The 27,015-nt window shown below is 39.2% G+C and overlaps 1 protein-coding gene across 8 annotated transcripts in view; it reads right to left on the bottom strand.

Moving 5' to 3' along the window:
• Positions 1 to 27,015, bottom strand: part of ATP8A2 (ATPase phospholipid transporting 8A2) — a 320,016-nt gene that overhangs the window by 127,199 nt on the left and 165,802 nt on the right. For all 8 annotated transcript variants that reach the window (XM_069013203.1, XM_069013240.1, XM_069013228.1 and 5 more), the window contains 2 exons: positions 22,496 to 22,679; positions 18,311 to 18,421 (listed from right to left, as the gene is read on the bottom strand). In XM_069013203.1, the coding sequence (XP_068869304.1) occupies positions 18,311 to 18,421; positions 22,496 to 22,679 (295 nt within the window). The remainder of the gene's footprint in view (positions 1 to 18,310; positions 18,422 to 22,495; positions 22,680 to 27,015) is intronic.

Raw genomic sequence — 27,015 nt, 5'->3', positions numbered from 1 at the left:
GCACAAAAGTACATCACAAAAGGCATATTGGAAGCTACTTCTCACAACTGAGAGGTCTCCTGCTTGTCATAGCCATGACAGACATATTTCCCTTAGCCTGCTCTGCATGCTTTACCATCCACATGACAAAGTTGGGGATATTACAAGCAAATTGTAAAGATTCCAGTGTTCCAAAAAGCCACCCAAGACAGTTGTATCACAGCAAAGTGAGTAGCTTGCCTTTTCACAATTACATTTTTAGTAATTCCTCCCACACCTTATACCAGATTAAGACAAAAACAAAACCTTTGTAAAACTGATAACACCTATAAAATAATACCATAGTTCACGCTACAGTATAGTAATATGATCAAGTTACTTACATTTATGGAAATCTTAAAATAACCTCTTAGCTACACACAGCTTAGTTGTTGGTATTTGAAGGCAAACCCAAACCTTGCTCATTAAGACCTTTGTCTATAGAAGTAGTTAATTAGATGACCTTCCTCACTATTAAGAATTTTTTTTTAATATTAAGGTTTGAAGGTTCTAAAGTATTACTAAGATCACTACCTTCCTGTCAGCATCAAAATACAAAAGACAGGGAAACAGCAGGGTTTACACCTCTGAAAAGGTGTGGTTTTTTCCTATCCTGGCACTAGGACTGTATAGAAATTCATCTGAGATAAAAGAACCAGCAAAGAGAAGGCACCTTCTCTCGTCTACAAAAATTAGGATCTAGAAGTAGTTAATCAGATCACCTTCAGTGTTAAAATACTTCAAAAGGAAAAGAGCTTGTGCTTAGCTTAGAGTGAAGAGTGAACAGAAGCTTTTGGCTTTTTTTTTTCCTTTGTTTTTTAAGCAAAGCAGACTTATAAGCCTTCTGCAAAGAGTTCTATAGTTGAATAATTTAGCCCATGGATGATGCTTTATTAATGGCATGCTTCAGACATTATCACTGGAAAACTGGATAGAAGCCCAGATGTCTGGTTTAAGACCATTTTTATTTCCTACATTTTCAAAACATTGCATGGGGCTTTAGCTGCACGACTCAGATGAACTTAATGAGAGTCATGCAGCTATGCCTGCATATGTTGCTTTGAAAATAGAGAAGCACTGGTTTGGGTCCTGCTTTTCTGAAGCTCTCCCTGGAGTGATTTAAAGGTGTTTTTTCCTCTCAGTCTTTTCTCTAAAGGTCTTCTACACTTCACCTCACCATGTCTGACAGATAAAGAGCTGAAAACTTTGGACACCTCATGTTTTTGAAGACTCCAATACTCTGGCCTTGTGCAGTACCATGAAACCAAACAGTAAACTGCCAGGCAATTAAATTCAGCCCATTGCGTGTATGTGCTCAATTTGATTGCAATGGGTTACTTCAAATCAGAACAATGCTGTGGGCACTGAGCGGCGTTACAACTTGGTATCAACATATGTCATTTATTATGATTGATTACCACTTACTGTAAACCATTTTAATACCCACACATGATCAAACTTAATATAGGTTATTCAGGTTCAAATCAAAACTTCAGTATATATATTGTATTACACACCACACATCTCTATTGGAAAGCCATGCCGTAAATCATACATTAAGGAAAAAGAAAACCATACATGATACATATAATTTACAAGCTATTTAATAAAATAATTTTGCTATATGTCTGTTGAGAGGCTCTAAGAATAATTTTACTGCATTCTCGTATTTTCAAATAGCTGAAAATACAGATTTTCTTATTTTCTTTTATTTTCTTTAGGCATGAGTATTAATCTTTCCCTTTCTGAGTTTATGAATTGCCTGCTAAAGCAAGGGCCCACCCCAGTCAGCTGGCAGTTTGCAAATCTGCCTTCAGGTCCAAACAGATTAAACCCAGTAAAGAATCAGGACTTCACTGTAACCTCTCAATTCTGCAGTGACATTGCAGCAGAAGAGTAAAGGGAAACATGAAGACTCACTTTTACATTTTCAATGCTCATATTTTATAGAAATAAATTATACATGACACCATGTAATACTTAGGTTTTTCTGAGAGAAAGAGCAAGCAACACAAGCAGAATCAATTCAGGGAAGCCTAGATGAGAAAACACATAAATAATGTGAAGAAAAGAGATCACCTGTAGTAGGCTAGCAGGAATAACTTTAGAGAACAAACAACTGCAGCACAAGGCTGACTTTCCTTCATTAGGAAAGACTGACATGTACACCAACACTAACGATGCATAAGCTACACTTTTGAATTGTATTCATAATCTGTGTAATAATTACAAAAGCCATAACCCCCTAGAAACACCCTCCAGAAGTTTAGAGATCCTCCTGATCCTGACCAGAAGTAACACAATAGAGACTATCCTAGGCACAAAAATGAGCTTACCTTCGTGTAGGGTTTAGCTGGAATGGCATCATCTTCAAGTTTCCTGCATCTCCTAAGACCCCCCTTCCCTGGGTTCTAGAGAGACTCATTCTTACCACACACAGAGTACATCTTGTGTCACCCTAATGACAATCTGTCATCCTTCAGGAATTCCCTAGCTGTCAGTTTTGGATATTATTAACTAAATCATTTCATGCACTGAAACACTATGGAGTAAGATTTTCCTATATTCAGGTGCATTAGGCTTTTGTATTCTTTATGAAAGAGACTGGGTTTAAGTACACATCCAAAAACGGGTTAGAAAGACAGACAAACAGCTTTGACAAATAATGTGTCACCAATGCACAGAAATCTGAAAAAAGTATGAAACTGCCCCAATTCTTCCCCGAACAATAAGTATGGTATTTCCCTCCTAATTTAAGTGACTACAGTAAGCAAATGGTACTAAGGGTCAGTTCCCTTGTGTCTACCAATAAGATGGCCCTTCAATAAAACTCTATCTTGCAACATTAAAACAATGCCATCTCAAAAACATGCATCCTTCCTAGAAAAAAAATCAAAATGCAGTATCTTCAAGCTCTTCTTGACCTTTTTGTCAGCAGTTTACCTTACACTTTGTATAATTATGTAAAGCAGGCAACAGTACAACAAAGAAGTGACCACAAATTATTTGTTGCTGAAAAAGTTGTCATTCTAGGAAAAAAGGAAACAGTGAGATGGCCAAATTTTTTAACTTTCTTTTCAGCAACACCAAGTAGGAACATTTCATATTCATACCACAAAGGCACTTCATTTTGCTGCATTGGATCAATTTTCCTAAAGCTATAGATATAATTTAGAAGATTTTATTCATATCATAAAATTCAGTAGATAATTCCTGTTTCAGATTTTCGGAAACAACCACCACAAACTGAAATACTGAAAATATTAATTGCAGTACCCTTGTTCTACTCTATTCCTTTTAAATTTTCATTAGTAACTGATTTCTTTTAAAGATGAGGAATACTGGGAATTACCAAGTCTGACACACAGCAACTATAGTCTCCTGTTGTACATACAATGGGGATTTCAAAACAGTTTGGGAGCAGGTTTAAGCAAGAGTAATGCAAACACAGAAATAGCTCCTCTTTGAGAAATACATCAAGGATATAAAGAGATACGTGCATCCAAGGGATTCAGTTCAAAATGCTTGTCAGGAAATAGCTGAAATTCACTAATCATTGATAGACTATGCTAAGCTATTCATTCTCAAATGGAACAGTGCTGGTTGAAACACTAAAGAGAGACCTGTAAGTTTGTTTTCATTTTGGTGCTGTTACTACAACTTTTTTGGTTTTTTTTTTTCTCTACTCCTCTTTCCCAACATAGTCAAACAGCTGTGACTGACAACTTTTATAAAGGTACCTTTCTGCTTTACAGCAGACATTAAACATTTTTATGGCGGGTAAAGCAAGACACCTTCAGGTGGTGCACACACAAACATGCACGTTCAATTTAGAAGGACGCCTTTCATGGTTTGGAGGGAAAAATCCTAAGAGTGCGAAAAAACAATGTGCCTTTCCTAAGACAATGCCTTAAACCTCTAATTCTCTGATGTAGTTGCAATCAGTCTCAGAGGACACAGCAGTGAGCACCTGAACAATGCTGGTATTACCCCGAATTATTTTTCAGGACTTCCTGGAACAGTCTGGCAAAACCAGGTACTTCATGATTTTGGGGATACTGCTGCATGACCCAGGCACTCAGTGGGGAAAGTGTACAACCCTAAAAATTTACACCAGCTCTTCAAGTGTTGACAAGAGTTAGTAAGACTTTTTAAATTTAATTTTTTACAGCGTTATCTCACGAGACTGCTGTCAGTACCAAACTGCACAAGACAACGCCGGGAGAACTTCATATTTGCAACAGAAGCAGGAACTACTTAAATGCAATACAATAGCCATTTTTAAGGATATCATTCTTCATACAGTGTTAAGCAGGCAGTCATCTGCCAAAACTGCTTTTTGAAATGAGATAGATACTACAGGAGTTTATGACTGATGCCAGTGGGGGAGGGAGAAATAAGTGAAGCCTGGCAGGTGAAGATCTGTTTGTCCCCATTTATTAGAATTAAATAGTAATTGCCTCTGTTCAAACAGAAGAGAGCAGACATTTGCTGCCCACCAGATTGGCTTCCAGCTATACTTCCAAATGGAGAAATACGATAATTAAAGTTTTATCTATCTTCATTATTTTTAACGCGACAGCAGATGTAGGAGTACTGTTAGACTTTATATTATAGAAATGTATGCAGCAGCAACTTTCCTTACAAACGAGAAATTTAACTATGGGCTTGCACACAACCCCAAGTGGAGTTTATTGTACCCAACACTTATATCATTTATTGCTGCTTTGGGGCTGCAATAAAAATGTGCAGGTTCACATTTTCGAAAGAACGGAATAACAAATTTAGTAGTGAATCTCAACTGGATAGCAGTGTGGGTAAAGGGAGCACCTGAAACTTCTCATGACATGATTCCCCACTGACACACCAGTAAAACAAGTAGGAGGACAGAATCAGTCGACACAACCAGAACACCTACCCAAGAAACCAGAGTCAGTCACCAACACTCAGATTATGATGCAGTTAGCTACATGAAGAGTAACAGGCAACGACCAGAGGAATTGTGCTGCTTTTCTCAAGAAGAGAGCTCTCAGGAAATCATAATTTACTGATCTGACAACCTGCTCTATAGGGAAGAAAGTCATACAAAAAAAAAAATTAAAATCAAGCTTATGGGCAGACAGACTTTCATGCTCATGAGTAGTTCTCAGTGAGCATGGTTATCCTAACAGTGAGCAGAAATAAGTCTCAATCACTAGAAACCATGTAGGTACCAGCCATGTATTTGGGTGCCAAAACCAGCATGCTAAAAGTTGCATTATTCTGTGCATTATCCTTTCTAAAAAGCAAACAAGGTAATGACTTCATTGCTGAAGAGACAACAGCTGTTCTCCTCAGGACCGGAGATTGGTTAAAAGGGAGAGCTTTGTGCCCATCCAAAGGCCACCACCCCTTCCCCCAGCCAAACTGGGCTTTACAAACCCCACAGAGACCCTTCACAGACCACCAACACATACTCCCCTTCCTTCACCAAGTCCAAGAAAGGAAGGTTTGCCAGGCTTACTTTTAACTTTTTACATTCCCAAGAGCCAAATACATAACTATTTCCAATCCTAATCCATATTTTAAAATGTTCCACTCATGCCTTCCCTACAATGCTTTCTCAGCAGCATCAGTCCACTGGAAGAGAATGGCAACTCTCACATTTCGCATCCCCCTTGAAGCACTATCCTGGTTTTACGTAACATTCCTGCTTCTTCACCTAGATTTACTGCTCCCACCCTCTCATTTCAACTCAGCATAAATCAGGAGCTGCTTAAAAAGTAGTAGTAACTACTTCCAGAGAAGTAAAGTCTGCCAGAACTTTCCCTGCTATCATTTTATCACTCCTCTATTGCATAAATAGCTTGTATTTTAGCAGAAACCAGCTCCTCCTTGTTGCCCAGATGGCCTAACACGCATTCTTAAAGATTTTCACATACATACACCCCACAAATCACACACCATAAAATCCAGTAGTTGTGCATGCATTTTGCTAAAATGACAGTCTCTGATGCATTCTCAGTTTTTGAGAGATCACAGCTTCTTTATGTACATGACCAACATGTGACTGACATAGGGAAAGACTTTTTTGTTCAAAATGTCTTTGGGATCAACTACCACTTTTCAACTTCCTTCCCTCTTCTTCCTCAGGTCTGTGTTGGAACGTCTTTAAGTAACAGATACCCAGACAGTCCAAAAGTGAAAAATTGGTTCATTTTAAGTCCCCAAGCAGTTATGCCATGGAGATTACTAGGGATATCATGAACACCAATTCATGCCCTTCATTTGCTCCACCTGTCCATATTTTTTGTCTTTTCCACAGATACACATAAGCAAAAGCTCCCACTAAAATAACATGTAAAGTCTGACAAAAGTCTATACCTCTGTCAGAAGAGCTGATCCTTCCTCTTGTCCAAGGACTCCTGTGTACATCAGGAAGGTCATCTGGCTTAATTCTAACCTTAAAGAGTCCATCCTGCAGCTGTGCAAACACTAATACCTTGGCAGAGGAAGGAGGAAAGAATACACCCCTGGGGAGACATGAAGACCAAACTGCCCTTTTTAACGGCAGCGTGTGTTAATGTCGGATTAAAGCAAAGCCCAGTTGTGGAATCAAGTGGTGGTGAAAGCACAGCCCAGTCACAGGTACAGCAACAGTCACGACACAGCAGGAGGGACTAGGACTTTCTGAGGGAAGTGGCACCTTGGAGGTGAGCACTGCACAAAGTTCCCAGTGGAGGAAGCTGCTGGGCCCCCTGCAAGAACAGGGCACGGTACCACCAACACAGACTGCAGCAGGCAAACATGGACTAGTAACACCACTGTAGAAGTCACAGCTTGGTATTTCCTAGATATCATGCATTTACATACTCAACAACAGTAAAGAGAAGAAAAACAGGGGAAAGTAGAGCAACTCAACAGTCTATCCCTATACCGTCCATTAATCAGGACATACTAATGGGCATAAACACAGTTCCGAGTAGCACAAACCCACATGTCATTTTTAAGGCTAATGAATAGGAGCTGACACAAAGCATAGGCTGAGTGTCACATTGCTTAGCTGCTCCAGACACCTGTCACTCCTTGGTGACAAAAGGCAAAAAGGTCAAGACACTGTTAGCAAAACAAAAAGGGAGACTCACTCTTCTACCAAAATTGAACCTGACAGGAACCATCATCACAAATAATGCTGAGAGTTTGAGGTGTTACTGGCTACTGAAGGTTTAAGCTTCTGCTGCTACTGAGCTATCTATGTATTTTAGTCAGTTACCATTAATAAAATCAATCTGCATTGTCATTTACTAACAAAGGTAGCATTATTTGGGGTTGGATAAGAAAATACAGTTCTGGATTTTTTTTCTAACCTACTAGTATTTATGCAGTTCATCCAAATATATGTATACTGTTACTGAATCCCTGCAGAAGCTAGACACAGCTAAGGCTAATATATTCCATCTCCTCACTTTCCAAATGCATTAATGCAAAAGCAATTAAGGAAAGAAATCCAGCAAGAAGAAAGAAAGCAAAATAATTTTGTCATGTTTAAAAGCTGGCAGACCAAGTTTTGACCTTCTTCACTCTTCTGAAAGGAAGCCACCAGTGGTTCTTCATGTCTTTGTCTTGATGGAACAGAAATAGATTGCAACATATACGCAAACATGCATCAAGAACACTTAGCTCTTGTTTTTCCACAGAATGGGCCCCTCTGCCTTTTGGAGTATAGTTTTGGGATTTTAGCTGAAGTCCATGATTACTGACAGTTATAGTCCACATTTAAGTATACCCACAAACACGTGTTAAGAAGATGGTTGCCTGTCTTTAAGTGTTAGTCCTGAATCTCCTCTCCCTTGTCTGACACAGACCTCATTACACTGGGCTGTGAATCCTGTCTCAGAAAACCAAAAAACCCCATTGGTCCAGAATGCCTTTACTTCACAGCAGTTACACTCAAATTGCAGTGGCTCACGAAAGGAATCAAGTTCAAAATAGTGAGGATGAGGAGAAGTAACAAAGCAACATTATGAATTGTCAATGGAGTATCAGGGGCAGGAGCTACAACTGACTAATTTTTGACATCTCAGTAAAGAAAAGTGGATAACTCAGAAATAACTATCAATAAATAGCATAATTCGCTATTTCTAGTGCATTTTAACATGTTCTAAATGATTTTGTTGAGAAGAGATAGAGGAGATGTAAGGAGCTACAAAAAGCAATTACATGCTCTTTAGAGCACAGAAATAACCACAAGCACATCAACAAGCATAGCTATCTCCAATGACTCCACATCTCAGTGCAGAATGAAAAGATAACCTGTTTTGGATGGGTTACTCAAAGCTGTTACACCTGCTAGGGGCTGTCACACAGGCCAATGCCTCCTAATGCCTCTTCAATCAAGTGATACAGGATTCCCCCATCAGAAGGGAGACTCCCAAGGGCACTGAGTGACAGCACCTTTTTTTAATGTCCCTAGCCACAGAGCTCTACCTCCTTACAGGGCAGATATCGCTTGGGTCAAATACAGTCAAACCACGGAACTGGTTTTACAGTAGAAGAGGCTGTAAAAGCACATTTGAAAGCACCACCTGTGCTGCTCCAGATTTACTCTGCATACTGATCATGGAAGATATGATACAGTTTTTATCTCTGACCCTGCTATAGTAAAAAAATTTGGTTCAAGACTGTGAACTTGGACAAACAAACACTCCCAACCTACACTAAAGATTTTTTCTTTGACAAACTAAGGTACATTTTATTTTAAATTCTTCACATGTGTTTTAACTAGGTTACAGATGTGTTTTATGCATCCCAAGATAAAACAATCTCTAGTGGTTAATTAGTGAAACTGGATAGAGGTATTTTTATCATTAGTGCTCATCCAAGTAAAATGGCAAAATTATTTTCTACCAGTATTTAAAAATGGAATCTGTATTCAGTTAAATTTGTTCTCTGCCCTAGCTTGTTTGGGTCATGAGCATATAAACCCAAGAAACCTCAAAATAATCAGGACCAGCTCAGCTCATGATACAGATACTGGAAAGAAATTTTATATTCCAAAAATTTGGTGACCCTACATTCCTGAGCTAGCATTCTGAAGGATTTTGGAGATGTCTATGGAGTGGTATTAAGACACTAGGAGTTATTAATTCATTGATTACATGCATCTGTACTAAAAGGACTCCCTAAAAAATTTTACCTTTAGAAACATACTCTAGTGGTGCCTCCAAAAATGCCAGAAAAAATGCCCTAATCAACAATTAGAATGGAGAAGTTGCCAATGAGACTGCTGTTGGACAGGAGTTCAGGTAAAATTAGCTCTTTTGCTCAACTTGCCAAGAACAAAGAGGCAAAGTATGAGTAAAATGCTTCAAGATGATAAAACTGAACACAAAACAGAATGTTTCAGCATTATGATCGAGTCTCAAAAAATACCTAGCTGTGTAGCCTGACCTTACTGCTGGCAAGCAGCTGGCAGCCAGGCAGACTTCAGTTCAGGCAAGGGAAATGCAGCCCAGCACACTTCTTGTGCTCACACAACAATATCCTAGCACATGGCTTGGAACAAATAAACTCATCTTATTTCCAAACAACCGCCCGGAAAGTAGACAATGCAATTCCTTTTCAGTCACTTCAGTGAGATCGCTCACAGGCAAGCCACCACACATTTCCAAAAGTGGGCTCCAAGCTGAATTCCACATTGTGAAATTGCACAAAAGCGTGACTTGTGAATCAGTATTATACCTTGTCTGCAGCATTTCCAAACCCTCTGTCAGTCCGAAAAATGCTTTACAAAGAGCTGTGCAAAAAGAACTGCAGCAACCCCTTTTTCACACCTACACTGAGCAGCGTTTTTCAATCCGAGGGTTAACATCTGAGTTCAGCTGCAGCAGATACAGCTAATTGAGTAGAAGTAATTCTGCTTTTCTCTCCCCTGGACGAGCTAAAGTCTTCCAAGCTGTATTAAGTCACAGAACACACACACTTACACGGCCATTTTAGCACCAGTGCCTCAAAGACAAATAGGAGAATTAGACTCACTGCTCCAATTTGTCAGCAGTCACTGGCACCAGGGCAAGTCCTCCTCAGTCTCCTTTGTAAGCACTGTGTATTACTGTTCTTAAAAACACTGATCTCTCTGGTGACCAGCGACAGGAACCAAGGGAATGACATGAAGCTGTGTAAGGGGATGTGTAGGTCGGATATCAGGAAAAAGTTCTTCACCCAGAGAGTAGCTGGGCGCTGGAACAGGCTCCCCAGGGAAGTGGTCACAGCACCGAGCCTGACAGAGTTCAAGAAGCATTTGGACAATGCTCCCAGGCACATTCAGGATATCCTGTGCAGGGCCAGGAGTTAAGACTTTGATGATGATCCCTGTGGGTTTGTTCCTTCCAACTCAAGATATTCTGTGATTCTATGAAAAGCAAGTAAATTGCTGTAGAAATGCATTTTGAAGATTGCTATTTAGAGCAATGAGGTACAGGTAAAAATGGAGAAATCTCACATCTTCAGCATGACAGCCCCATGGCTTATCTAGCAAAAAGCAAAACAGACAAAAACCCCTGCTCCACACACACAATACGCATAGGATCTTACTTTGCTCTCAGTTATTCCCATGCAGATGAGGAATGTCTCTACTAAAGGACATCCATTTATAGGGGTATAGGTCAGATAGAAAGAAAATCGGCACAGGCCCAAAGGATATATTTGTGAACAGATGTACTATCCCATATGCATTGATGTATCTTAGTGTTGGATTTTTAAAAAACTCTCTCAGAATCACCCCTCCAGTGCAGCACAGCATTGCTAAACTCAGCATTCTAGTGCTAAGCACAAGTAATTGCATTATAAGGTTTATTTGCACTTTCAAGATCAACATAAATCTAAAATTTAGCCTTCTCTGTACCAACAAGTAATGTCATATGCACTGAATTAACCTAGATGAAAGTGGTTTTTATTTACAAATATTTTTTATTACAACAACAAGTTATCCAATACTGAGTCAGAGCAGTGAATGTTTTTCAAGTCAGTACTCAAAGCCTTAAGAGAAGTTATCTTTTATATGACAACTTCTAGCTTTTGGAAAGAGAGTTGGGTTGAAACTAACAACAATGAACTCTTGAATTTCAAAGCTGGCTTTGTGATGAAAAAAACCTAGACCTGGATTTTCCTATGTTTCAGAATATAGGTTTATCTTCCCTAGTAAAAGCTTCTTCACATTAGGCTATCTCTCTTCTAAAAATGAACTTGTATTTTTATTGGTGACATAGTTAAACTGAAAAAACATTTACTGATGACAGGATTCTGCTTTAAAGAACACACTGCTCTGGAAATGACTAAATGTTTCACATTGAATGGCCTCATATTTCGAAAACAGCACTATCATTGCTTTTTTATATGCCCACCAAATTATGAATTTAAGATTTTTCGCACCAAAGCAAGCATACATTTTACCAAGAAAAAAAAATATCACTGTGCCTTTCCTATTCCTCTTATGTAAATGTACAAAACAAATTGATCCAGGCACTCAACATACTCTGTCTCCAATAAAATATCAGAGTAGATCTCTTCTTGAGGTAATCTACTGCAGTGTGTACTGAACCTGACGGGCATTTCATCTAGAGATTGTGAGACCACGCAAAGGAACCTGATTTATCATTTATAATATCTGAATGTTAAAAAATTACAGGTTGTGTTGGTTGTAGGGTGTAATCAAGGCACTGCTCACAAATTCAGAGCAATGCTGATAGCTTCCATCATGCTTGGAAAAAAATCAAACCTAGCCGCTAAATAGCTGGGTCAATTTGGTTTTCAGGGAAGATGGACTGCTCTCCCATGATTCACTGTGCAGTGCATAGCACTACAAAAAGAAAGGAAAATTAGCATGGATTTATCTTCGTGACTGATTCCTTGGAAACTCTTGGGATTAACATGCTCAATTAGGAAGCCAAAAAACAAGAAGTCAGTCATGGATTAAAGTTGATGAGATCAGCCTATACACAATGCTGAATTTCTTCAGATGGGAGGGGGGGTTGAAATAGAGAATAAATTGTCAGCAGCAGCATATAAACCAGGTACTGTAAAGAATTTGGATATATTTTTAGGAACAAAAAGCAAAGCACTATCTGGACAATTTTGGATTAGGTTGGCGAATTGTATTTTATGATATTCCAAGAACTTTGGCAGGCTCCTTGTAGAATCTGTTTCCTGTAACTATTGCTACTAAAGAATGTTTTCTTGAATTGGAGCCTGCAATCAGCTTTTTTGGTGGGCAGGAAGGGGATAGTGTTCTGTGCTGCCCTTGTTCTTCTCCATGTTAAACCTGTGATGAAGAGTGCAAGAGAAAAATAAGCACCTATGTAAGACCTGTTTTTCCACAAATTATTGAAAGACAATGCTGAGTTTCACAAGCTTTGTTCCTCACACTGAGCTCATTCCTGTGCTTTTCATGTCTTCCAAGTTCTGTACTATACCCTCCATAAACATTCTGCACTTTTTTGAACTGATTAACATTACCTGAGGTGAGAGGTTTGGATTTCTTTTCTTTTACGTGTTTCAAAAACAAGTAAGAACAGAACAGGACAATGAAGATTCTTTCTCTTTCTGGATAGGAATCTCTTACCTTAACCCAGACCTCTCAGTACTGCTGCTTTAGACAGGTGATGTCACAGGTCCTATGACATATCTGCCAGCCCCATACTGCTCTCCATGAGCCCAGAGCATCCACAAAGGTTATCTACATGGACACTACATACATTTCTCTCAGGCACCTAATTTAAACCTGATACTAATCTTAAGGACACTGAATTTCACATTTTGTCTACCTGAAGGGACCCGTCTACAGAGAGCAAGTTACTTATTCAGGATATGTATGCATTTTTGAGAATCCAAATCTAGATTCCCAAATGATATAAAAATAGAAGTCACACACACACACACATTCCTCCTTTGCTTCACCATGATAAGAGCATTGTGCTAAGCTTACCCCACCAACCGAGTACATGCACAGAAGTAATGATTATTAAATGCCTACTGGCATTTGAAGTACTTGAACAGGCAACTGAATAATTTGAATAAGAAGACAAGACAGCTAGCTGCCTGTATTCTTGTTATCCTTGTTACAAAGTTTTGCTACCAGATGTTCTTATCCTTAATTTAACACTGGGGGAAAAGACTGCTCTTATCTTTTAAGAAAGTTGCTTTATATGACAACAGTTTATATGACAACTTCAATCTTCAACTTACTGCAAAAATCCCCATGCTTAACGTGTTCTATTGCCTGGCTGTAACCTAAGAGTGGTAAAGTCAATTGGAAACAGAAAGCACAGAGATGTAGGTAAAAGTCAGATAAATCAGGGATAAGCACACAGAAGCATTAGAGCTGTGTATTTTTTAGTACCATATCAGATACACTCATTTCTGCCTACCATTTGGAGAAGAGAGTTAAAATTCCCATGCCTGCTTTCCATATTTTTTTAAAATACTTGCTGTGTTTGATGGGAAAGCAAGAAAACAGGAAAAAAAATGCAAGGTCTTATGCAGCAAATTTCATGTGTGCTTTTGCAGCCTGTGCTATCAGCTCGCTTTAAGTGGTGACCACTAAGAGTGTGTGGAGCACTTAACAGCTCTCACTGTCAGACCTTGCTGACTCACAAAATCACCTCTCATTAAAAAGCATGTTTATCTAGATATTGTGTTTACTCAGAGCTTTTGACACTTGAAAATTCAGCTCTAGAACAAAAATTATGATCTTCGTGTTTTGTTCTTTAATATGTTTATCTTGTTTGTTTAACACTGCTCACATGTTAGACTTCCCTTTCAGCATCTACAAAGAAACAGCTTTCTAATCTAGGTTTGCAATTTATCTCTGGATTCTTAAAGCAGAAATTAAAATAATGCAGCAACCAGGGCATGTACATTATACTCTACCCTTTCCACTTGCCATTCATTTCTCTGTCATGGCCCTACACTGCCAGACCTTGCCACTGGGGCCATCTATCCACACCCCTGACTCAATCAGTGCTATATAGTACAGAAGTGCTTCATGTTAAGTACATTTCATAAAACCAACATGCTCCAGTGAAGTATTGAGCACATTTTTCCTGCACACCGAGTTGGCCTGAAAGGTATCTTCCATGCTACTGTTTCCACAGAACCATTCCCAAAGGTCTTGAACTCTTACCTGATATTTCTGATACCACCTTTGATCTTGCTGTGTTTCTACTTCTCCAAGCATGACATGAAAGCAATGTTCCTGTATTCTTTTACATTTGAAAGCTCTGATGTCGACAGGACAACTTTATATCATCTCCAGTTAAATGTATCTGCTCAACAGATGTGAAACAGATCTTTTGTTTCACTACTCAGTTTGAAGCCAGCTACATAAGTAATTGAACAAAATTGTATTTTGTAAGGTTGCCCGGGTACTTGTCTGTCAAATCTTTAAAAGCCGAAACCGGGTCACTGATCTTCTGCTTCAGGATGATGCTGAATGGTTGGCTTTCCTTAGAAATGGATTTAGTGCACACTGCTAGTGCATCCAGACATGGGAAATACAGGAGTGGACACCAAAGAGAGGGCTTTATATTTGCATTTCATCCCTGCAGCCATCTTGGTAACTTTCCATGTAGATTCCCCTGCCACTCTTAGGACAGACCCAGCATGGATAATCAAGAGTGGGGAAGAAGCAGCAATTGATCTATCAATCAGCTCTGTGGATGGAAAAGCTAGATTCTGCACCCCCCTTGATAAGTGGGTCCATAAGTAAGGGAACCTCAGCTTTGGACCCTGAAGCACCTCGGCAACAGTGATACACAAATGTTCAGGAATGGGGCTAAGAATCACACCAAAAGGACTTGGATTTCCAGGACCTGCTTCTCTCTGTGCTTTTTATTTATACTTCACTTAGCTTCCTATTTTCAAAAATCAAGGGGAGAAATCAAGAGAATGGCAGGAAGACAATGATGAATAAATGGTAAAGGAGGGACCAGGCCAGAGAAAGGAGAGGAACATAGAGTTTCCAGCTGTTAAGCCAAGACAAAATCTTTTCAGACTTCACTAAACTTTATTACTTTCATGACTTAAAATTCACCTCTTGAAAAATATTAGGAGGGCCTTTCCAAGAGAGAGGGAAAATACGCTGTAATCTTCATTTCCCCTGCAATCACTAAACCACAAGGCCTGATGTCTGCTATACCACGTCTCTAGCTGCATGGACTGTCTCAGTATGCGCACACATTTTAGTCATCAAAGCAGATGAGAACAGTTCCTGGGCCCCTGTCTCTCCACAAAGAATCAGGCATTGCAGAAAGGTAAGCATCAGCCTTAATCCCCTTTCCTAGGAGTAAAGCCCACAGTAACAAATACCTGCGTATACTTCCCACAAAACCCCAAATTCTGTATTTTAACCCAGGACCTGGAAAAAAGCTGATTACATTTAATGTTTCAGAGATGCAACACTTTGGATCCTCCAGGTTTAAGTGTACATAACTGGTATCAAGATGAACTTCTAATGTGTGAGGGGTTTTAGTATACCAACACTGGGATGCTAGAAAAGGAGAGGGCAATATGCTCTTCTCAAGCGCTCATCATTGTTTAATTAAGTTACATCTTAATGTCTTAACTTGCATGCCTCTGCAAGTCGTGTCCAGATGTTCTGCACGCCAAGCTAGACCACCACCTCTTCCTTCTCTCTGGTATATGCAAAGTATCAGGGAATAAAAGTTATGATAGCCCCACTGCCTCACTGCTGCAAAAGCCATTTATATCTATTCCTCAGGTGTTAAAACTTCATTGAAATAAAACAGATACAGTAACAAAGGTATAACAGGCAGTCATATTCACGATGTGCTTTTGATTTCAACTGTATAAATATTTACTCAGTACAATCTTTCTGAAGATACTTAGAAAGTAGCTCAAGTTAAAATCCCTGTTTCATTACTATGCTAAAAGAATATTCCCCATACACCACATATCCAAGCAGAAAGTACAGGTAAATATTAAACTTGTCCAGAGCACTGGAAAACAATGAGGAGCATACCATCTGCACAAGCAACAGTGCAGAAGTGCCGGGCATTTAACTACCATTCTCTCAAGTGGAAGGATTTATTCCCTTGTGGAGTGTCTCTTTCATGGGCATCATTCCATACCACAAATGGATCAGCACAGCCAAGCCTCACAGCACATACACAAAACAACCTCTCTTTCTTTGCGTAAAGCTAAGGAGGGATTTAAAGATCTCTCCTCTCTACCCTGTATCCCTAGGATACCAAAACTGGTATCTCTTGGGTTTCCAGACAATTTGGCTAGTTTTAAACAGTTTTGGAGGGGAAGTTCCTTAAGGCTGCTAGTAAAGGAAACTCACTAGGGAAAACCAAACTGAGCTCTTCCCATTGCTGCAGATTATTTCTGTCACTTCAACTCCCTTAAAGCCTTAAACTTGCTCCCGACTTCTAGGCAGCATGGGCACAGAGAGGTAACCGAGGTGCAGAGCTGCATCTTGTAAGACATTTTGCAGTGCTCAGGTGTTGAATGGAACTGACTCATCCTCAGTCATGGACATGAGGAAACACAAAAGTTCATTTGGCTCAGGACCGTATGCAGAAAGAACTGAACACAGCCTAAGACACTGGAGAGAACCTCAGACCTCATATTCTCAGAGCAGATTTGGATTTTATGTATCATATAGAGATATCTGGCTAATAAAATTCCACCCTAGGGTAAAACAATTAAGCTACCTCAGAATGGAAGTCCCAGAGAACTTCACTTGTATTCAACTCTTTGCACAGCTGCTCATATAGGAAGGCATAGTTTTGCCATACATTTGATACAGAACTTAATTTACTTGTCAGGCTTTAGTAAAAGATAAAAAGACACATGGTGCTATAATAAGCTAGAAGCAGGACTTCCAAAACTGATTTTCAAATTGGGAAAAGAATCTTAGAAGGCAATCATGAAGCTGTTAAGCATTTTCTGAAAAGTTCAGGGAAAACCCCAGCAATTGCCAGCCATGCTCAATAAGAAACACACTAGAAGAGTTCTTTTTGAAGTTATTTATATTTCCTTTGCACAATAACAAATACTATTGTCATCTCCAACAGCATGTAAAAACCTTTAATAAAAACATGATGTACAGGATAACTCTTGCAGTAGACTAATGCATGTTGAAATTTTAACAGACAACAGCTAATTCAGAAACAGCACAGGAAAACTGGCACAAGTTAGTGGAGAATATTTGTTCTCTAACATCATATATAGAAGATTATCAAACCCCGAGGGAGTCAGGTATACTGACCATACTGACCATTATATGACTTACTGAATAGCAAAATATTACTCACCCACTATCTCCTGCAATTGCCATAACTACCTGCCTAATTATAAATGTTGTAATTTTCTGATCTGTTAACCTCATTCATGGCTGCTCAACTGTACAAAGAAATAGAAAATCTAATATATATGCACATATATTAATAAAACTGATGAATATTGTGGGAATTGCTGTACCAAGTGATCACCTGATACTCAACTGATCAAACCACTGACTTCAAGTTCCTTGAGTATTTCTAGCTAGGCAACAGCAGATTATAAAAATCCCTTCCTGATACAACCTAAGTTCAAGACTATGTTCTGCAGCATGATAACTACACTCCTATGTAAGCACACTGAAATGCAATGGTCGTAACAGTATTCAGCCCTCTTTAAAATCCAGTTTCACTACTTGACATCTTCCAGCAAATTATTTTCAAAATACAGTTACATTTTAATTATTAAATCAAATAACCTGATTAATTTTGTAAATAAATGTCATTTACAAAATTATGTTATCTCTTTCCAAAAAACAAGGCAAACTAATTTCAGTTCCAGCTAAACTATGGTCTTTGTAACTTGGAAGCAACAGTTATAGTTTTGCATAGTTTATTATTTGCCTGTAAGCTTTCCCCAATTCTATTAAACAAGCTTTTGATTTAAATTTAGGCCCTAAATCCAAGTTTTTATAAATATAAGCACTACTTGAAATGTTTCCATGAATACAAAGATGCTTTCAATAAGAACATTTGCACAGAAGAAATGAACTTTGTCTCTGACATCTCATATCCAAGGCTTCACAGTACTGAAAAACCTTTGGTTTTCCTTAACAAACTTTAAAAGATTCAAGTGAACTAATTTGAGGAGGGAAACTGAATTTAAAGTTGTTAAACATGGAAAAAAAATGGCAGTCCTTTTAGCTCAATCCCTTTGGGTGAGCTTTTCTATTTATAAGAGATGATTTAAGGATTAAGCACCAGTAGGGACCCATCCACTTAGTTACTCTTACCTCAATAATATACAAAACCACGTTTTTGTAGAAGCAGTACAGTATGCATTTGGTAACTCGATTGTAACTCCAAGCACCATGGACCAACAATAGCTTCTCCAAGTAGGAAAACTGAAAGACAGAAAAGAAGTACTCAAATATATGAAGAATTGCTAAAAAAATTGGTTGAAAGTAAACACCTGACCTCAGGAATATATCCTCAAATCAGCTATAAAAGCTGTTCGAGAGCAATATTTAAACTGCTTAACAGATGATATATGCAAAAAACAATTCTTAAAATACTTAAAGCTAAAATCTTTTTTTAGCCAAACTTCTGAAGGTTTTAAAAAGTGCTTTAAACAGCAAAACGTCTTCAATTGTTACTACCATCCTGATGGCAAAATCAATGTTTGAGGGCTTACAAGGTTCAGAATCTCCTTTCCTTATGTAAAATGAACAATTTAATAATTAAAACTGTCTTGAGCTGAAATAAAGAGGGGAACAAAAGTGGAAAAATAGATTCATTTCTAGAGAATAGATACTCATATTAACATTTTCTGCCCACAAAATGTATGTGATTGTGTATTATATAAAATATTCTGTAAAGCAAGTGGCATTTGCCAAAAAGAGCAAGTAAATAAATCTTGTACAATTGTGTACCTTTTAATGCTAGTTTGAACCATAGATGGAGCTCAAATTCAGAACTTTTGAAAATGGACTTTTATGGAGCCAGTGTTGCAATCCAGGCTAGGAAATGCATAATTCTCTAGTCTTGGCTTTGTCAGTGAACCTTTTTATGGCTGGCAGCATTCCTCTTTTGACCAGTTACAGACAGCTCCGAGTGATGACTGTGTTTACTGTTTAGCATGGGTGTCCCTGAAGGGATCCTGGCCACTAACGTAATTATTTGCTTTGCTTCCTTTTCCACAAAGTGACTTGACAGGAGAAGCTTGACTTCCTAAATTTAGATTCTGGATCATTTATTTTAACCAAAACTTATTTGAAATTGAATGCTACAGTAATGAGTTAGGACTGTCCTGAGGCTCTCTGCTCCCATGCTTTCCAGCAATGAAATCACTGAACCACAAATCCTGTAAGGACAGCCCCTCTCCCATGCATCAGCAACTCAGATTTGTTAGGATACGCCAGCAAAGAAGGAGAGAAAACAAAAGTGAACCAGGCTTCATGGTTCTCTGCTTAACTTGAGCTAGAGCTAAAATTGGGACACTCCCAAGGGAGTAGCTGACCTAGTAGACCCCTAATGCCTCAAGTTAATATGCAGGATAGCTACAACTTTCCTCAACAAAATCACTAACAAAACACAACCAAGGTGATAGGAAACTTGCCACGATGTCCTTACAAATCATCCCAAAGCTCTTACAGAGAATAGTCAGACACACCCTGAGAATTCTCTGCTGAATCTAACAAGTGACCATCTTGGATGTGGTCTTCTTGAAAGCTCAAGGCAACAAAAAATCCCACCAATTACTGCCCTTGTCTGTGCTCTCATGAAAATGAGTGCACTGCAGAGCACAGAAATGAAGATACTCAGAGCCTAAAGAATACACTGAGGCTGCTCACTGGTGAAGAGTCCCATTAAAACAAAGCAAAGAATTAAATTTGCTTTGATGCTGAAATTATGCAAATGCACAGCTACTGGCATAGAGCAGTACAGACAGGGGCTCTACCAGACACTGCCCTTGTTTGGCCACTCCTGTATTTACAGAATTTTAAATCAGCAGGGAACATTACGACCATGTGGCCAGCCTACCTGTGAAACTGTGAAACCGTGCAAGTTTTTACAGCCGTCTCTCTGTCAACCCTAGCATAATTTCTTTTATACATAGATTATTTTCTAGAATCTAACTTGACTAAAGGATGAGGTGATGGCATGTTGGGGGGGTTTTAAGACAGTGAAAAGTTATCTGCAATACAAGCCAATTTTTCCAAAGAAGAAAAGTGAAACAAGAACATTTGTTGAAGAAAGCAGCTCTCCTAGTTAAGAAAAGGAAAGTCCCTAGACACCAGATGTTCTCTGGATTAAGATGATAAAGCTATTTACTGAGAAAAAAAGTTACTAAAGTCTACTACTGTCTCTCTAAACAGTTAGGTCATTTGATTTGGGAATTCTCTAAATAGAGGTCACTGGTGCAATATCATTTCAAGGGAAAAGGATGATTCAAACAGATGCTCCTTGCACCTGTGGAAGCTATTTCAAGTGGAGTCAGACCCAAGTTGGCTTTTTATTTTTGTTTGGTTTAGGCTTTGATTCTCCCTGGAATCCTGAATGAGCCTATATAGAGACTTTCTCTTCTGTAAGTGCCTACTTCTGGCACCACTGCATTTGAAATACCGTTTGAACATGAGGTGCTACATTATAGTGGTCATCTTAAATTACTCAATAAGAACATACTCTGCCTTCAAGGCATGCACATACAGTAATGCTTTAGTGGGAGTTACATGTCTTCACTGAAAGAAATACACTCCACAGAGATCAAGTTTTTCTTTTGAACACTAATTTTTCTTTTTTTTAAGCACATACCACCTCACACTATTAGTCTACTAGAGGGATTTCTTCATATGTTTTCTAATTTAATCAGTACAAAGTTCTTCTACACAATCAAAAAAATACAGTTCCACAGTGTTTCACTAATTTTTGAAAGCTGCAATTCTGTGCTGGTGTCACCAGCTTTTATTTCATATTGAACTAGAAAGATTCATTGTTACTGTCAGTAACTCGCTGACCGGAATTTAAACCAAGAGCAACTTCCATGTTCTAACACTGAACTGAAATACAGGGGGTTTTGTTAATGCAAAAGCAACACATGAATGTGGAATTACTTCTCCAGATTTAACACTGCTGCGACACAAAAGAAACTACATATGTAGGGACTTCTACAGACAAAACCCTTGCTGCTTATGCTTAGTTACTAAAGTAGAAGTAACAAATTATCTAAGGAAGTCCATGAGGAAGTCCAAGTAAAGAGAATTCCAGTAAGTTATACAGCAGAAGCTATAAATAATCCACTGAAATTAAAAATGTAAAAGTCATTACAAGATACCAGAGACAATGATTATGGCAGTTCCTATACTGGTATATATTTGGAGTATGGCACTGTTTATGACAGAAAAACTTGGTAAAACTGCCTAAAATTCTCAAGATAAATTTTGTGAAATTTAGTTACTCAAACCTGAAGCAAGAGTGTGCTTCATCAGAGCTCAGAACAGAGCAGCAATACAAGACTGCCACTTTGCTTCTCAGCAGTGCTAACACAATGAAAAGTTATCTGTGCATACAGCAGCACTATCCCTGCTACTGGAAGCTATCAAAAGATGGTAATATTTCATGTCACTTGGTAGAACATATCTGCCTACACCCTGCCAGCCAGAAGGGAATATCAACTGACGCTCTGGTCACTGACAAGACAGGGGATTGCCTCTGCTTCATGTCAGCTCGATCTGGTTTTGCCCTGCATCAGTCTCACATACATAGAGCACCTCAGGTATAAATAGTATTCAGAGGGTATTCAGCAACTATAGCACCTTTTTCCTTTCTTATTTTTCTTTCCAAGTTTTGATTCTAAATTGTGGTTTCTTCAGAAAAAAAAACCAAACAAAAAAGACTTTTAACTCCTCTTTTTAGCTGAAGTAATCAGTTCTGAATTTGATGAACTAGCTTAGGACTCACCCAAATAACATTCAAAATAACATGTAATGTGAAAATTGCTGGCCAGCTCTCTAGAACTGTGATCAATTATTGGATGTAATACAGGGATGGAGGGGAATTAAATAGAGGAGACTCCTCAAATTAAGAGCTGCCAAACAACCAAATTCCCACACACCTGGTTATAATACCTACTCACAGTAAGAGAAGACTTTGCACAAAGATAGATAAGTTACTTAAAAGCATATTAACACATGCACCACAGAAAGTGCTTCCCCCTGATTACTGAAGAACCAAGATACTGTACAGCTGTCAGGAGGAAACAAAAACTTTGAAGAGAGATGGAGCTTTGCCCCGACGAATACAAAATCATAACAACAGATCCCCAAAATATATCCAATATGTTCTAGACAGCCGCCTGGAAAAAGAAACAATCAGAGATGCTTTTAGGTTGAAGGTTAGAAGAAGCCATAGAGCACTACATGGCTGCACAGTGCAGTTCTCACAGGATGATGTGGAAGTTGTTCATTCTTGCATCTGACCTGTGCAATGGCATAATCCGAGCAATTGGTTGCCTGCATGCCCTCATTGCCACTGATCCCCACTCCAACGTGAGCTGTCTGGATCATTCCTACGTCATTGGCACCATCCCCAATGGCAAGTGTTATGGCATTGACGTGTTTCTTGACCATGTCTACTATTTCAGACTTCTGTAGAGGAGATACTCTGAAAAGGAGAGAAAAAGGTGTCAGTTTCTCACATGCTGAGCTATGTGCCTTTCCCAAAAGAACAGCTGTAACCTACATTTAGAAGTAATCAAAGGACAGTTGCTGGGAAGTTCCTTTATTCAACAACTAAGCTTCAGAACCCATGCCAAACTATTTCAGAAGAAAAAAGTGGCTTTAAAAATAGTTTTGCATTTACCTACTTGCTGATAGCTGATGCAAAAGAGACCAAATCTATACAAAAGGTTTCAAAGCTTTGTTTTCCTTACCCAGCCCTCCTAACTGGCATAACACCGGTGGTGTTCTATTGGGAACACTGAAGTGAATTTCCTCTTCAACTATGACAGTTTAATAGTGCAGGCTTCACTGCCTCCTGTCATCACCATCCAGGAGGAGAGAGACCACTAAAACATTCAGAGACATTTTCAATGGTTTGCAAAAGATACTGCAGGATTACTTTATTATTAAACTAGTTCTGTTTAACATCTTTATCAATGATCTCAATGATGGGATTGAGTACACCCTAAGTCAGTGTGCAGATGACACCAAGTTGGGTGATCAGCTGGAGGGCAGGAAAGCCCTGCAGAGGGATCTGGACAGGCTGCATCAATGGGCCAAGGGCAGTTGTATGAGGTTCAACAAGGCCAAGTGCTGGATGCTGCACTTGGATCACAACAACCCCCGGCAGCGCTACAGGCTGAGAAGCCACATGGCAGAGAAGGACCTGGTGGTCCTGGGCAACAGCAGCTGAACATGAGCCAGTGTGTGCCCAGGTGGCGAAGAAAGCCAATGGCATCCTGGCCTGGACCAGCAGTAGTGTGGCCAGCAGGACTAGGGCAGTGATTGTTCCCCCTGCATGCAGCACTGATGAGACCACACCTTGAGTTCAGTTTTGCGTCCCTCAGTTCAGGAAAAACAACTGAGGTGCTGGAGAGTGTCCAGAGAAGGGCAACGGAGCTGGGGAAGTGTCTGGAGCACGAGTCTTATGAGGAGCAGCTGGGGGAGCTGTGATTGTTCAGCCTGGAGAAAAAGAGGCTCGGGGCAGGGGTACACACATTATCACCCTCTACAGCCACCACAAAGGTACCAAAGTGGGGGTGTCCTGCCCCAGGTAAAAGACAAGAACAAGAGGAAATGGCTTAAAACTGTGCTGGGGGAGATTTAGATTGGATATCAGGAAAAAAGTTAAGGGAAAAGGTTGACCAGTATTGAAACAGGCTGCCCAGGGAAGTGGCAGAGTCACCATTGCTGGAGGTATTTATAAGTCATGTAGATGTGGCACTGAAGGACACAGTCTAGCAGAGGACTTGTCAGTGTTAGAATTATCTTGAAGGACTTTTCCAACCTTAATGACTGTATTCTCTCCTCCAGCTGACCTCTCCATTTGCCAGGCCATCATTCCAATCTCAGAATATGCAGGTCAGATCAGAAAGCACAAGATCTCTTCCTGATCTCACATACGTCTTGTGTGCTGGTGCAACTCTGACCTCAGTGATGATGTTACTCAATGCCAAGTCAAAAACAAAAGACTGACCCTGTGACATTTGAATACCCTTATCAGATTTATTGGCATTTACTTCAACCTGATCATTCTCTCATTTTTATCAGTTTCAAGTCAATAAAAATTCATGGAATTCAGAGTTGAACTAGTCTAAACCAGGCAAAAGTGGAAAAATACTCAGGACTAGGTTTCTAAATTGGATAAGACACCCAAAATGCCCTTTTGTCATGGAAAAGGTGGATCAGGTTACCAAATCATATGAGGTTACCAAATCATATGAGGTATTCTGGAAATACCTACATGTAGATTAAATGTTTCTATTCTAACCCCATCTGTACAAACAACCCTAATTCCTTTCCCCATCAGTTTTAGTTAAAGTTCCAAATTATTTTGTATTTCCTTAAATAAAGCTTTAGACAAAACTTTTCCACATCTCAAGTCAGCCACATACCATTCAAAAAAAAAAAAAAAGAATGTAACTGATATCTAAAGGCTTCACTGTTAAAATAGGGGGAGAAGAGGGAGCTTGGGGAATAGAGGAGACAGAGGGTTTTTTACCTCTTTTTATTTTTTTTACCATTTTTTTTCAGAGTTTACATCCTGTAAGAGCAACTTACATAGCCCTTTAATACATTGATCTGGATCACTGCTGATCAAAAAAAAGCAGAGCTCCCTCATTCAGCATTATGCTTTACAGCCTTGGTTTTGTTTAGTAAATACCTAAATAGGTGTTTTATTAGTAAATCACTCTTAAAATAACTTGATGAGTAATTTGAGGAAAAAGAAATTTGCTAGGTTCAAACTTCACATGTGAACTAAACAACCTGAAAAACCTAGCAGCTGTCCTGTTCCTAAAAGCCAGGAAAAAGTTGACTAAAGCATAAAACTTACTTAATACCATTGGGTAGATCTATTAAGCCACTCCACTACCTGGCAGTGAAAACACCAATTGGCACAGTAGAGGCCCAGTTAAATTACCACAACAAAACCTCAACACACTTACCAACCTATGGAGCACAAAGGGTGTTTGTTTTTAATTAAAAATCAGCTCTGAGTATCATCTACACCAAATTTTAACTTTTCTCTCACACATGCACACACACGCTCCTCCCTCTCCCCCAGTACTCACCTAATAAAATACTAAAGTATGGAGCAAGGAGTCAAAGGGACTTCAAGCCATAAAATGGAAACTCCAGAGGGACTTGGAGCCAGTTGTGGAGAGTTTGGATTGATAAGAGCACAGACCCCCATTACCAGCCCCAGGGGTACCTCCAGTGCACAGGACCACATACTTTTGGCAGTCCCTTCATGCAATTACTTCTTCACAGCAAAGTACTGCACATATCTGCTAACAGCCTTTTCAGACATACACTTCTCTTGGAATTTCAACTTATGCTCATTTACTTTTCAGTTACACAGCAATAGAAATAGCTAAGAAGCTCCCTGTTTTCAAATATGCCTAAAAGAGCAGGGGAAGGAAAAAAGACAAAATGTGAACAGCATCTCTAACTCTCTAGTTTAAACTAGCACCTTGTCTACAGACACTTCAGACATGACCAGAATGTGGCAGAGATGCTCAAGCTTTTTCTAGGGCAGCGCAGCTTAGCTGGGACACGTCAAGCCAGCTAATACAGCCTGTGTTCACTTCTGTGCCTACAGCGTAGGCGTGGTTTCAGATTTTAAGTCAACTTTGCCATTAATAACCCATTATTTGGCAAGTCAGTGGAATGTCTCTATAAAAAGGCATTTACCAGCTACATAATGTACACAGAGTATGCTTGTACTGTCTTGACCAAATGAAGTTAATTATATCCACAGTTATGTAGCACCCAGTTGGTGTTTAATCTCCCTATATGCTTAGTAAGGCTAAACTAACTACCAGAAACACTATATGTGCATTTTAAACACCACAAATACTTATGGACTTGGTTTAAGAAGATGAAATCTAAGACAAGATTTCAGCACAAAGTGCTACTTGATTATAGCTGCTTCTCCTAAATGGCAGCTCTTTAACAAGCACCCTCTTTGACACCTCACCAATGAGTACAGCCCACAACTCCAGAGAACACATTTTGCTGCACACAGTACATTAGCTAAAAAAGCTGAAAATTGAGATGATTACTGATTTCCTGAGGGGTTTTACATCCCTCCTCCTCCAACTCACTGACTCAGCCTCCAAACCTCTTCTGCTCCTTGTAATCTGTTTGGTACCAACATATTGCATTAGGTGACATTAATCCCCTTAGCCAGATGATCAGAGCTGTGGTACAATTCTGCACATTTGCTAAGCTGTCTACATGAAGAACTGAAGATTATAGCACAGGATACTATTAACCTGCAGCTCCCCCAGGTATAACCAAGTTCTCAAAGATATGGACAAATGCATGAGTTCAAAGTAAAAGGCACAAGGAAAGAAATAACTACTTTGAAAAAAAAATTCTGCAGTGACAGGCAACTATGGATACGTATAATTTGATGGAAGATCCCTGGCTTTCACTGCAGAGCTCACTGCAACAGTATCAGTATGAGAATGTAAACCTTGCCTGGCTAAACACCCAACTAAGAATTAAGATATGAATAAAGCATCAGTTGCATCAAAATCTTCTGCTTATTCTTATATTCATTCCCAGGTGAGACTGCAGTGCTTCTTATAAAGGTTCTTTGAGTGCAACTGAAAGAGTTCATTATAACATACTCACTTATACAGAAGTTATTTTTATTGTCTCTACTCAAAAATGTCTTTGACAACAGATTGATTCTCTCCTTTATGCATACTTGAGGAAAAAAAGAAGTCAGGTTTCAAGTACCACAACTGTAGTGATAGCTACAGATCTGA

This window comes from Aphelocoma coerulescens, chromosome 1, assembly GCF_041296385.1.
Source record: "Aphelocoma coerulescens isolate FSJ_1873_10779 chromosome 1, UR_Acoe_1.0, whole genome shotgun sequence".
Lineage (NCBI taxonomy): Eukaryota > Metazoa > Chordata > Aves > Passeriformes > Corvidae > Aphelocoma > Aphelocoma coerulescens.
Note: the sequence above shows the minus strand (reverse complement) of the source record. Positions and strands in the feature narration are given on the sequence as shown.